Source organism: Stegostoma tigrinum, chromosome 3, assembly GCF_030684315.1.
Source record: "Stegostoma tigrinum isolate sSteTig4 chromosome 3, sSteTig4.hap1, whole genome shotgun sequence".
Taxonomy (NCBI): Eukaryota; Metazoa; Chordata; class Chondrichthyes; order Orectolobiformes; family Stegostomatidae; genus Stegostoma; species Stegostoma tigrinum.
In genome coordinates, this window is record NC_081356.1 from 12,693,367 (window position 1) to 12,707,160 (window position 13,794).

Below are 13,794 nucleotides of genomic sequence, written 5' to 3' on the forward strand. Positions count from 1 at the left end.
CAGTGAATCCCCTGAATGAATTTTGTTTTTAGAAATTAGACCATGGAAAGGTCTTGATGGTGACACTTCTTATAAGAGATGACAACAGCTTGGTCTGATTACAATTCAAGTGCAATAGATGACCAGAATAATTAGATAACTGGAGGTTGTGTCAAATTTCTTAAAATTGTTGGGTTTTTTTTCTTCCCAGTGGACATTTCCTTATCTAGTCACAAGTCATCTCGTCTACTGAATATCAAGCAATCAAAGCACACAATGAACTACCAAAGATTAGTGCTGCAGAAGAAATTTGCAAACTGGCACAAACTGGCAAGTAAGTTTGGTGGACAGTGTGTTGGTAGGAGGGAGGTTGTCAGCCACAGTCACCATTGTTGTTGAATTTCTGATAGCTTTAAAGTAGATTCCCATTCTAAAGAGCATACTTCACAGAAAAAAAAGTTCTACTGCTTACATTTTGTAACACTTAACTATCTTCTACTACATAATATTGCACTTTTTAAACACGAGGTCTAGCAGAAGGTGGAAAAGGTTTGAAGCTTGATATTTAGGAAGTGATCTATTACTGTCTTCTTTATTTTTAGCTATTCTCTCTTTGTTCTGGAATCACTGAAGTCCTTACCTCAGGAGGAGGAAAGTCGTGGTCATAAGTGTCACTGCCTACATTACTTACAGATCCTCATCAGATTACATAATTTAAAAGACCGTGAATTAAAGCAGAAAGGTAAAATTCATTTGTCTTTTGTATTTTTGGCAGTGATACAGAAAGTGGACATTTACATTAAACTGGTTCAAAGAATTACACTTCGGAGCATTGAGAGCTTTAACGTTATTTATGCAAAGCTTGCCTAGCATAAAAGTATGAAGTTGGGCCTAGGTTTGAATGTCATGACCTTGGAGGAGGTTAGTCAAGATCAGGAATCCACAGATAACAAGGTGTGGAGCTGGGTGAACACAGCAGGCCAAGCAGCATCTTAGGAGCACAAAAGCTGACGTTTCAGGCCTAGACCCTTCGTCAGAAATGGGGGAGGTGGAGAGGGTTCTGAAATAAATAAGGAGAGAGGGGGTAGGCGTATCAAAGATGGATAGAGGAGAAGACAGGTGGAGAGGAGACAGACAAGTTAAAGAGGTCGGGATGGAGCCAGTAGAGGTGAATGTAGGTGGGGAGGTAGGGAGGGGATAGGTCAGTCCAGGGAGGACAGATGGGTCAAGGGGACAGGATGAGGCTAGTAGGTAGGAAATAGTGGTGCGGCTTGAAGTGGGAGGACGGATGGGTGAGAGGAAGAAGGGGTTAGGGAGGCGGGACGAGCTGGGCTGGTTTTGGGATGCAGTAGGGGAAGGGGAGATTTTGAAGCTGGTGAAATCCACATTGATACCATTGGGCTGCAGGGTTCCCAAGCGGAATATGAGTTGCTGTTCCTGCAACCTTCGGGTGGCATCATTGTGGCACTGCAGGAGGCCCAGGATGGACATGTTGTCTGAGGACTGGGGGGCAAGTTGAAATGGTTTGCGACGGAGGTGCACTGGTTCATTGTGGAGGTCTGGGGATTGCTTTGCAGAACGCCCACGCTCAGTTCACAATAAGTTATTAACAAAGATTGTAAATCTCAGTTTCAGAATTGTTATGGTGCAAAATCAGGCCATTCTGCTCCCTGCATTGTCCCTGCACTGTCTGTTCAAAGGAGCATCATTACCTAGTGTCAGTCTCTTGCTTTTACCCCATATCCTCGCACACTATTTCTGTCCAAATAATCATCCAATGCCCTCTTGTATGTATCAACTGAACCTGCATTTGTCACACTTCCAGGTAATGCATTCCAAGCCTAGCATATTTGCTGGGTGAGAAAGTATTTTTGCATACCATAATTGCTTCTCTTGCACATCATTTTAATCAGTGCCTTCTTTTTCTTGTTCCTTTTACGAGCAGGAACAGCTTCTCCCTATCTGTGCTATCAGCCCACTTACCATTTTAAAAACATCCATCAAATCTCCTGGCCTCCTCAAGAACAGTTGCAACTTCTTCAATCTATTCTCGTAACTGAAGTTTCTCGTTCCTGGAACTAGTCTTGTAAATTGCTTCTGCACTCTCTCCAATGCATTCATTTATTTTCTGTGATGTGGCGTGTACAACTGTGTATAGTATTCTAGTTGAGGTCTGACAAATGTCTTCTACAAGTTCAGTATTACCTCCTTAGCTCTTGTATTCACTGTCCCCATGAGTAAAGCTGGGGACACTGTATGCTTTAACATTTCCAGTTATCCTGCCACTTCCAATGATCTGTGCAAACATACACTCAGGTCTATCTGCTCCTCCACTCCCTTTAGAATTGTACTCCCTATTTTATGTTGTCTTTTATTAATCTTCCTACCAGACTCTCTTCCCTCTCACTTATCTGTATTGAGCATCATTTGCCATCTATCTGCCCACACTGTCAACTTAATATTGCCTTTCTGGAGTTTCACACTGTCATCATAACAACTTAAATAATTCCGGTCCCAGCACTGATCATTGTGGCACTAGTTACAGTTTGCCAACCTAAAAATGACCTGCTTAGAACATAGAACATAGAACAGTACAGCACAGAACAGGCCCTTCAGCCCACAATGTTGTGCCGACCATTGATCCTCATGTATGCACCCTCAAATTTCTGTGACCATATACATGTCCAGCAGTCTCTTAAATGACCCCAATGACCTTGCTTCCACAACTGCTGCTGGCAACGCATTCCATGCTCTCACAACTCTCTGCATAAAGAACCTGCCTCTGACATCCCCTCTATACTTTCCACCAACCAGCTTAAAACTATGACCCCTCGTGCTAGCCATTTCTGCCCTGGGAAATAGTCTCTGGCTATCAACTCTATCTATGCCTCTCATTATCTTGTATACCTCAATTAGGTCCCCTCTCCTCCTCCTTTTCTCCAATGAAAAGAGACCTGCTTATCCCGACAAATAGTGGAGTTCAGTGTCAGAGGTCATGGATTCAAATCCCACTCCAGGACTCTAGGACGCTCCAGGCCGACTCTTTCGTGCTTTACTGATCATGTTCTGGTTAGTTAGAGATGCCAGTTGGTGTGGTGTTTGCTTATAGAACTGCCATGATTCCACCTCAGATTCATTCATTGTCTGTGAAACACTATGAGATGTATTCAAAATGTGTAAGGTATTAAATAATACAGGCTTCATCTCTTAGAGCTTTAAAGTCAGCTTTCCAAAGACATGTCTTCTTTTTGCACTGTGTGAATGCGTACTAAAGTAGAACTGCTTCCAGATTGTGGAGTCAGGTGAGGTCTGGAGACTTGGAAGTTAACAGAATGGTGGTGAAAGTAATACGAAAATGACTTGGAACAAAGTCTAATGGAATGGGAACGAAACAGTGTGTTTGTGTGTTTTGCTAATTAGTTAAATCCCAGGTCTCAATTATTGCCTTTAATTTATTATCATGCAAGGCAGTCATAGAGACAGGCCCTTCTACCCATCTTCTCTGTGCCAATCAAAAACAATCACCTAACTAAAATCACTAAAGATCTCTATGCCAGTTTCCCTTCAGTATTTTTACGAAGTAGTTATGCTTGATGTATGATTAAATTATGTCAGATGCCAGAGCTGAACTAGGTCGTTTCCTTATCCAGTTTCCCAATAGAAGTCAGGAAAGACATATATACGGGATTGTTGAAACCAGTTACGTCTGCCTGTACGTCTGTCCTTGTGGACAAACGTGTCTTGGCAATCAAACCTGCATCTGTGCACAATCAATCTCTGACCCACCAAACGGCAACTTCATTTACAAAGTTTAATTTCACTTATTTTGCATAACATGACATTCTGTATGGTAGCATTTGCAGAACATTTCTAACTTTTTTCTGGCAACTGAAAGATCAAATAACTATTAATAATCAAAGGCAAGAATTTGAAGCTACTGTATATCTGCTAATCGCTGCTGTCATGTATCTGTGTGTGTTTGCTACAACTACCTTATCTTCAGCCTTTATTTTAAGAAACTTGCTCATTTCTTTTGTTGGGATGAGCTTCTGTTTGCAATTTGAAACAAAGTGCTGGTCTGACGCAAATTGTTTGTCCTCGGCAGAGTTTTGAAAATCTTTTTGTTCTGCAGTTTTCAGTTTGTGTTGAATGGAAGGAATCAATCCAGTTTGCCCCAGGTTTTCTTGAAAAACCTTAAATGATGAGCAATTTGTCAGTTGTCACAGAAGTGTTCTGTTGGCATGGATAAGCTCAAATTTTACTAATGTCATTTTATCAACATTTCAGCATTACAAAAAAAACTTGAAACATTCTGCAGTTATTTTTTTCCCAAATTCACATCTCTGTTGTAAATTACTTAAACTTTGTTCGTTTTCTCTGAAAATCTTCAATCACACTCTTCCTGGTTGGTCACTCCTTTAGCACAAAGGATGATTGTAATTTTTTTATAAAGTATAATTGACAAAGGGGCAAGTGGCTTACGTTATGAATCTGTTGGTATCTATACATGTTTTTAAAAATTAATATGATAAAATGATTTTTTTGCATGCTTTTGTATTATTTTTTCTTAAAATAAACATGATCCTGTATCACGTTTCGGTAATGTTAGCAGTCTATACCTAACTGAACTTCTTAATTCGTGTACAATTTTAAATATTTTCTGCTTCAGATTCCCTTGGGAGTGAAATTGCAGATATTGTAAAAAGCAGTTTGATGAACAAATTCACTGTCCTTACTTATAACAATGGACGGTAAGTGAGCCTTCTCTAATTAAGTTTCCAAAGGGGACAGACAGCATAGATATTTTCCCAAGTTCAGAAGATGGCTCAAATAGAAAGCCCTAAATACTGGTGTGCCATTAACTTTTTCTACACCGTAGTAGAAGTAAACACAATTTTCAGCATTCTTGAAAATCCAACACTAAATCTTAAGATCTAAGACCTTTTATTCTGTTGTTTCTAAGTGTAAGGTGTACAAATTCAGAGGTGCTGAGGAATAAGAACGTATGTATTGGATGGCTTTAGTCTCATGGTCATAGAGATGAGCAGCATGGAAACAGGCCCCTTGGTTCAACTCATCCACACTGACTTGATATCCTAAATGTTCTGAGATTATTTTACAGATCTTGTCTCATTGGTGTGCCGGTGGGATATGTAACAGCTGATCTTAATTTTTCTGAAACAACAATATGTTGTTCAAAGAATTCTATAAATTTATTATCTTTTAAGAGGCAACTCAGATGAATCCTTTAATCCATGTTGAATTTTTAAAGTAATCCTTTTTTCCTATGTCTTATCTATAGACATGATCATCCTTTCTGGTTGCCTGTTTTCTGTATTCAATGTTGATGAATCTACAATATGTTGTGGCAATGATCTTGTTCCAAATTTGGCTCATTTTAGCTTATTTGGAGATTAGTGCAGTTATATTTGAGTCTGAGAGTTTGATATTTTCTGCAAAGGTTGGGTACCTAACAGTAAACCCATTTACATTTGCCACCAATTATACTTTGATCATGGATGAAGGAAGGTAAATATCAAATAAGACGTTGAGGGTAGGGTTTAAGAATAAAAAGGGGCAGTCACATTTCTTGGAGTGTACTGAGCAAATATGTATGCAATTTGTGGGTATGGAATGTAAATGGGGTCTTTTAGGGGATTTCAACATTTCCCACATTAATTAGGATAGTCATAGTGTGAGGGGTTTAGAGGGGCAGACTTCTTGAAATATATTTGGGCAAGTGTTTTCACATCAACATGTAGAAGGACTAACAAGGGACAGTGCAGTGCTGGATCTAACTCTGGAGACCGAAGCCAGATGCTTGTTCAAGGTGGCAACAGGGTGACAATGTGTATGATTTAAGTTCTTTCTGAAAGAAAAAAGAGATGGACCACAAAAGTGTTTTGGATTGGTGGAAAGGCAGTTTTTACAAAAATAAGGCAGTATCTGGCTTTGCTCTTCCTTTTTTTCATTACAATTATAATAAATGTTTTCTGCCACTACTCTTGGTAGAGTGAACTGACCTGAAGGAGGGTAATGATGCTGTCACCAATCTTTAGCTGTTATGAGACGAGCACTACTGATTGATTTGCTTCATCTATCCCAGTTTGCAAACAAAAAATAACCAGCAAAGAAAAGTTACTGTGGAAGATTGAGGAGTATCAGTATTGAGTAATCTTTTTCAATCAATTGACATCAATTCAAAGTTTCTACAACTGTAATTTTATTGTATTTACATACTTTAGCATCAGATTAATTCTGGAAAGAAACTGCCATTGGGTCTATGTTGAACATTTGCCAATTGTGTATCGCTAATACAGGATTTGTTTCAATGGTAAAACTTCATTGCAGTAATTATTAGTCATAGAGTCATACAGCATTTAGTTCACTGTAGCTACGTGAATTATGTGTTAAGCATGTTAAACTGACTGAAGCTCAGACCGATACTTGCAGCTAAGGGATTATAATGAAACCTGATGACCAGTCTAAAACAGAAGTCTTGATACAACGGGAAAAGAAAGTGTTAAACAGCAGTGATCATAAAGATAAACAAATAGTCTGCTGAGTATCTGATCAATGGGAGAATCGAGGGTCACTGAGAAAACACAGGCAAAGTGGGTGCGGGGCATGTTTGATCAGCGATGATCCGACTAAATGGTGGAGCAGGTTCTAGGGGCTGAATGACATATTCTTGTTGCTGTTTCTTCATGGTTTTTTAATAGTCTTCTTTGACTAAATTTAAAAACCTTACAAGAAGTACGGTTTTCCTTTAAAGTGTGATGTAGAATTCATTGTTTCAGGATTAGATTTAGGATTTTATATACTGCTTTTGACTGAGTAATTTCTTTGAAAATATGATCTATTTAATCGCATGGTAGTGAATGGGATCAAATGAACTGTTATGTATCATGTCTGCTAGATTTTACTGTACCAACTTTAGGGAAAAAAATTTGTAATCATTAAAAGTATCAGAATATTGTATGTAAGGTTTTTGAAAGAACATTACCATGTAAAATAACAAATATTTAAATTCAAGGGCACTCTAACATATTTATCTGTGTCTAAAATATTACACAATACACATGATAAATTTACAGTTTTTATGATTAGCTCGAGAATTAGTGATCAATGTCAGATTGGCTGTGAGTAATACGATGGCTGTAAATGAGAAAATATATTTGTGCAATAATATGAAATCCTGTCTTCAAATATTGTACCTAACCAATTTCTGTCTGTTTTCAGGGTAAAACATGTAATGCCAGCCTCCATGAAAGCTAAGACAGTGGCACACATTATTGCACTGGCTTTACATATCAGTAGTTTTCAAATTGACCTCACATATCTACAGCGGGATTTAAAAATCAGTGAAAATAGGTAAACAGTGTTTTCCTTAAGTATTTTATTAGTTGCTCAGTTATTTTGTCACCTCAGATTTTTATTGTCAAGGGAGTAGTTTTTGCCCATGTCTGAGATTGTGGCTGATACTAACTATGTGGTAAAGAGCACTAAAATATGTGCAACTACAACCTGAGTTAGTCTGGCCACAGATTTCCATGCATCTAACTAATAGTTATCCAAAGGATGTGAGTTGACCATCTGATGACATACATTGACAACCACTGACACACCAACATGCTGCATCACTGGTGCATGATTTCCGTCATTCTTTATACCATGTTCATTCGGGAAGAGCTGAACTGGATCAATGGAATGTTTTAAATTAAGATGAGAGGTGACCCTTGCGAGTTTCTAAAATAATGAGAGGTGTAGATAGTGTTGATGTTAGTTCTCTGTTCTGTAAGATAGGGAATTTCAAGAGTAGAGGGTACATTTTTAAGGTGTGAGGAGAAAAATTTTTTAAAAAGTCATGAGGCCAAATCTTTTACACAGAGGATGGTTCATGTGTGGAATGAGCTCCTGATGAAGTGATGAATACAGGTACAATTACAATGTTTAAAAGACATTTGGATGGATGTATGAATAGGAAAGATTTGCAGGGATATGGGCCAGGAGCAGGCAGGAAGAACTGGGTTAGTTTGGTATTATGTTTGGCATTGACTGGATGGAGTGAAGGGTCTGTTGCAGTGCTGTTTGATTTTGAGACACTATAGAATGTTGTAGGTGTGTTATATGCCATTTGCAGATTGTTTTTTGTTTGAAGAGATAAATATTAATAGTTTAATAAAAAGTGTGACAGTTTAAATATACCATAAATTTTCTTTATGCTTCGGTAATGGGTAGCACCTGTTAATCAAAAGTGCTGGTTTTACCTTGTCTTTGAAGATTGGTGGTGGGGGGGTGGGGCGGGGGGGCAGTTAGGCAATTGCAGACCCCAGCACAGGCATTACAGTAAAACCATCACAACTGACACTATGACAATCACATTAACTTCGAAAAACCTGTCTGTGCTTTGTCTGGGATTGCTTCTGAGCAAAGATGTACTGTAATAACTTGTAACTAAAAGTTTGAAGGCTACAGAGTTTTAAACATGGAATTACAACTTTGAATGTTCAGAACTTTTGTCAATAATTGTGGTATTGCCATCGAGTAACTAATTCCATTACCGATCACGTTACATGTCTGCATGTCCTTACATGACATGTGCCTTATCTACTCCAATATTTTTCAAATCCCATATTATCCACAGCAGCCAGCGATGAACTCCACCTCTGGGTTTAAGTGAGGCCTATAGTCTTGGTAATCCAACTCTTGGCATAGGTATATCCAGTCCTTATGTTTATATTTTCATTTTTCTTTTGACTTTGAATTTTGTTCATCTGGAGGTTTGGAAAAAGGCTGTCCTGATCTTTATTGCTTCATTGCTAAATGAATCATAAATCAGAACACCAAGGCTTTGGAATTTAGATGAAAGTTGTGATCCACCTGAGACTGTACTTTATATTTAAGTGTTCCATTAAGGAAAAAGCTTAGGTAACCCTACTTCATACTACAGTAGGAGTAACAGTATGCTGAGCTGCCTCTTGAGTCTACCTGTCCTCCTCCTTCCCACTGCCCCAGTTGATTTGCATCTCCCTCTATTTACTTGCACTTGCTTAGCCTCCCTGGTTAGAATTTTGTTGGATAAGGTGGTCTGTTTCATGGGAACAGTGAAACTCTGGTGAGCATGTGATTGTCTCATTCAGTTGCACAAACCATGATGACTATATAAACGACTAGTGCATGAACAAAAGTTTCTCACAAATATGCTGTTTAGTGTTTTTTTTAGAAAGTACACATCTCTGTCTCACTCTTGGTTATGGTAGAAAATAGTACAAAATACTTCATTTTTCACCATTTGTTTTGTGGTACTTTATAGAATATTGGACATTGCAAGAGCAATGGGCTTAAAGATCACAAAGAAAAAGGTGGATATTCCCGGCGGTACTGCAGAGGATCACAAATTAGCAACACTCTCATTACCGTTGGATGTACGAACTAAACTTCAAGGTCGCAAAAGGAAGAAAATGACATAATGGTGTACACAGAGACACAGTCAAATGTCACATCAGCCCTCAAGATCACAAAAGGGACATGAATGAAGAATGTCTGACCAGAACACTGTCTGGCACGAAGTCTGGCTAATATTCCAAATATTTTTTAAAAGGAGTATCCAGGGCCTGTTAACAGTGCAATTGAAGTCGAATTAGAGTTAATAGTTGACCGTCAAACTACGTCTTTTGTTTTCTTAATTAAGCATCAAAATACAATGAGCAACTTTTGAAAAGTTTAATATTTGTCCAGTTGATCCCTTCTGCATATACTGCTGCTCAGGAAATGCAAAGATGAATCAAATTAAACTTTCATATTTATACTATAATACAGTTAAGTTTGGTAGCAGATTGACATTGAGTAAGGTCAGGCTTGATATTCTACAGTTTTACTCAATTACTTTTGAGGCTTTTTCCTCAAGATTTGAAAATGTTGGCCTGCTGTTAGTATGAAAGTCTGTTAATCTGTCAAAACCTATCATTATTCAAATATTTCTTGAATCATTTCATGGCTTCTGCATTATCCTATCCCTTGTTTCGATGCTCTTTACTTGAATTAACTTGGCTTGGGGTAATAAACCATTGGTTTTGAGGAATTCATTCTATGGCATTTGAACATAATCCCTATTTCCATCCACTAAGGAAATGCCATCTTTCAGATGCACTATTAACCTGAAGCCCATTGTGCGCTCTCATGGTACTTGCATTCAAACAGAAAGTGAATAACTAGCTCATTTTCTTATATTATTTTGCAGCTGACAGTAGGAGAATATATTGATCATACTCAGCTGCTTGAAACATGCAGACTGTTCTGGTTTGTAGGAAATAATTTTAAAAAAAACTGGTGGCATATTTGTGTTCCATGCTACTTTTCTTAAAAAAAAATTAAGATATCAAAGGACCAAAGCTTGAAACCAAGAAAGGGCCAAACTAATATGGATATGAGGGTGCTGCTATGACACCAGAAGGCCTGGGTTCAAGTCCCACCTCCTCCAGCCAGAGTACAACATGTCTGACTGTGTCGATTAAAAATATTTGTAGTGAGGGCCAGTTTATAATGGATGGTAAGTTTAATAATCAGCTCAGGAACCTCAGCCCAATTGAGTAAATAACATCAAAAAATTGATCTTTAACCTGTTAATTGGAGCTTGTGACCTGTTAACTATCATAACTTGCCTATATAATGACTTGTATAACAGCTGTTCTGTAATATCTTCAGAATGCAGAAAGAGTGCTACAGACAAGATGTCTCACTTCATCTTAAGCAAACATAACATTTTTAGTTACATATGACTGAATTGACTGTAGTTATTTTAAATCAACCTGTTGGGATGCACCTCCAGAACAGGGGGAATTAAATCCAGACATTTTGGCCCAAAAGGTATGGACTCTACTGCAAGACCCTCAATTAATTCCATGTATTTAAACACAAAATGGGTTATAAATCAGATGGCGCAGTTAGCACTGCTGCTTCACGACACCAGGGACCCGAGTTCAGTTCCACCCTCCACAATCTCCCCATATCTGCATGGGTTTCCACTGGGTGCTCTGATTTCCTCCCACAGTCCAAACAGGTGCTGGCTAGGTGGACTGGCCATGCTAAATTACCTATAGTGTTCAGGGATGTGTAGATTAGGTGTGTTAGCCATGGGAAATGCAATGTTACAGGGAGAGGGTGAGGGGGATACTCTTGGGAGAGAGGTGTGGATGTGTTGGGCAATAGCCTGCTTCCATACTGCAGAGATTCTAGAGCTATAATCTAAGATCAAACAAAGTAATTCACAGTTCAGAGGTGATGGACGGATTGTCCAGTTGCTCCATGAGTAAATCTGACAGTGAAATTTTGTACACAAGGTTCTTAAAAAAATAGATAAATAAGATGAACAAATGATCGAGAGATGGCACAAACGGCACATGCTGGAGCCAATGATAACAGTATGGAGCTAGAAGAGCAGGAAAATTGACTTTTCAGGTCAGAACTTTTCTTCTGAAAAGGGGAGGGAGAAGGGAGCTCAGAATTGAAGGAGAGAGGACCTGACACAACTTGTCCATCTTCTCTCCCAGCTATCTGCCCCACCAACCTTCCCCAGCCCCACCTCTCCTCTGTCTTTATTTGAGTTCACCAAGGCTACTTTCAATATCACCTTCCAAATCCATACCCTCTACAACCTGGAAGAACAAGGGCAGCATATGTATGAGGAAACCACAAACTACACAGTAGTTTTCATGCCCTTCACCACCTTAATTTAGAAGTACATTACTACTCCTGAGTCAGAATCCTGGAACTCCTTCCTAACGCTCCAAGGAATACAGTAGCTCATCCACAATGTTCTTAAGGACAACTTGGGATAGGACAATAAATTCTGGCATTCCCACAGGTGTTCCACAAAGAAAGCTAAAATATCTATAACCAGGATTTGAAATGTTCTTTTACTCAAAGATAAAACTTTAGGAGAAATTCAGTACTAGTTCACAAAGAGAAATCAGTCTGATTGTAAATGAAATGGACATTAGCTTCTCAAATTGATGAAATTCCATACTAATCCACCACCCATTGAGATTCTAGGAGAAATCTTATTTCTGTGCAGATGTCAGTTCAGAAATCATTCAGGTTCAGATTTGCACGGACAAAAATCCCTCATCATATTGCATCGTGGAGTCAAAATACATGGATAAGGTTGGCAGCTGTTAATCATGCAGGCAGAAAGTATGAAACTAGGAATTTTAATAAGCAGATCTAAGTTTCTATTAGAGAACGGCACCATGTTATTAAACTCCAAATCGAAGATGCCAACAATTGTTCTGTTCATATGCAAGATCAGCTGTAAGGAAGTGAAGTAACAAAACGCATGCCCCAAGTTTCATTTCCATTACTTAAAAACACAATTGATACAAGAATTGAGGCACTAAGTTGCTTCTTGTGGCACATCAGTACCAATGCTGATTTTCATTCATTAAAGAATGGAACAGAAAATGCTGCCATTGTCGTGGCAGCCTCCTTCAACCCTTGCAGCTATTCGCGTTGTCATGGATGCAACTCTTTGACGCGTCTGGACCATGGAGGTGGCTCGATTTGATCCTTCAACAAGCGGCCTTGCTGGAGGATTGTCCAGTTTCCAGGCTATGCCAGATCTGCAAGAACTAACAGAGAAATATTCCATTAAAAGATGAAAGGTATTAGATACAGTTCTCAGGGCCTAAGGGGATTAAAGGGTACGGGGAGAAAATGGAAACAGGGTACTAAGTTGGATGATCAGCCACAATCATACTGTAGTGGAGTAGGCTTGAAGGACTGAATGGCCTGCTTCTGCTCCTATTTTCTATATTGATATTAATTATAATTCCCACCTCCCAGGGAAAATGGGTAACATCCACATTCAGTCCACGTACTGATACAGTAAGAAAACCATTACTTAGTTTGTGCTCTAAACTGAAAGATTAATTTGATTCATCCTTAATAAGGACACCGAGAATCTTTCAATTTCTGTTTGTTGAAATTATGTATTATATAACTAGAAAGGAATAGGAAAAGGACAGCATGTAAAACCTGATTGGTTGCAGATAACAACAAAAATTAGAAGACACATCTGTAAATTCGGACTTCCCAAAGAAATACTGTGCTCAACACTTACACCACTTCATTTTTAAAAAAAAAAGGCAAAATGTCCAACCAATATCCATTAGCTTCTGTTATTGTCAAATGGAAAGTCACCATTTTACAGGTTAAGTGCTCCAGACTGTTCTGTAAATGTGAACTCAAGGCATAATTACCTCGAACTTAATCCCTTTTAGATGGTTTTGGGCTAGTTTGCAATTTATAACTGACATAATTATTAATTATGCAGACACTTCCAACTTATTTTTTATCAGGCATGTAGTAAGTGGAAGTTGGTGAAGCAATCACTCTTTACCTACAACCATGGTCCAGATTAAATTCGATAAACCATCCCAGAGAATATATAAAAGATGGTCCTGTATTTTCCTCAGTCACACTCGAAGAATCATTTCAAGACGAGACCAAGAACATGACACTCTTAAAGATGGCCAATGAAGTAATGAGTAATCACAATGGAAGTAAGATTAAATATAATGCGGCATATTATGGCGACGGTTCCAAGAGTTACAGCTCTGCACATATACCATCCAACAGGTACAGCAAACTAATCATGTTAGCATCAATATTAACAGTGGGTACAGTCACACTGCTAACCAGCTTGCAAATCTTTCTTCAACCTCACATCTGCCTTCAAGGAAAGAATATGAAAATAACAAGTGCATTTGCTATTTTCATAAAAGCAAGATACAACTGATACAGATTCAAACGGTC

At 38.5% G+C, this 13,794-nt stretch overlaps 2 protein-coding genes across 5 annotated transcripts in view; one reads left to right on the plus strand and one right to left on the minus strand.

Annotated features, from left to right (window-relative positions):
• The window catches only part of polr1e (RNA polymerase I subunit E), a 30,917-nt gene extending 21,121 nt beyond the window's left edge, over positions 1 to 9,796 (plus strand). Inside the window, exons 8-12 of the mRNA XM_048527162.2 lie at positions 217 to 313; positions 582 to 721; positions 4,649 to 4,730; positions 7,222 to 7,353; positions 9,296 to 9,796. Of these exons, the coding sequence (XP_048383119.1) occupies positions 217 to 313; positions 582 to 721; positions 4,649 to 4,730; positions 7,222 to 7,353; positions 9,296 to 9,452 (608 nt within the window). The 3' untranslated portion in view covers positions 9,453 to 9,796. The remainder of the gene's footprint in view (positions 1 to 216; positions 314 to 581; positions 722 to 4,648; positions 4,731 to 7,221; positions 7,354 to 9,295) is intronic.
• fbxo10 (F-box protein 10) overlaps positions 6,186 to 13,794 on the minus strand; it is a 47,575-nt gene continuing 39,966 nt past the window's right edge. For all 4 annotated transcript variants that reach the window (XM_048528012.2, XM_048528010.2, XM_048528014.2 and 1 more), the window contains one exon: positions 6,186 to 12,608. In XM_048528012.2, coding sequence (XP_048383969.1) covers positions 12,422 to 12,608 — 187 coding nt within the window. In that variant the 3' untranslated portion in view covers positions 6,186 to 12,421. The remainder of the gene's footprint in view (positions 12,609 to 13,794) is intronic.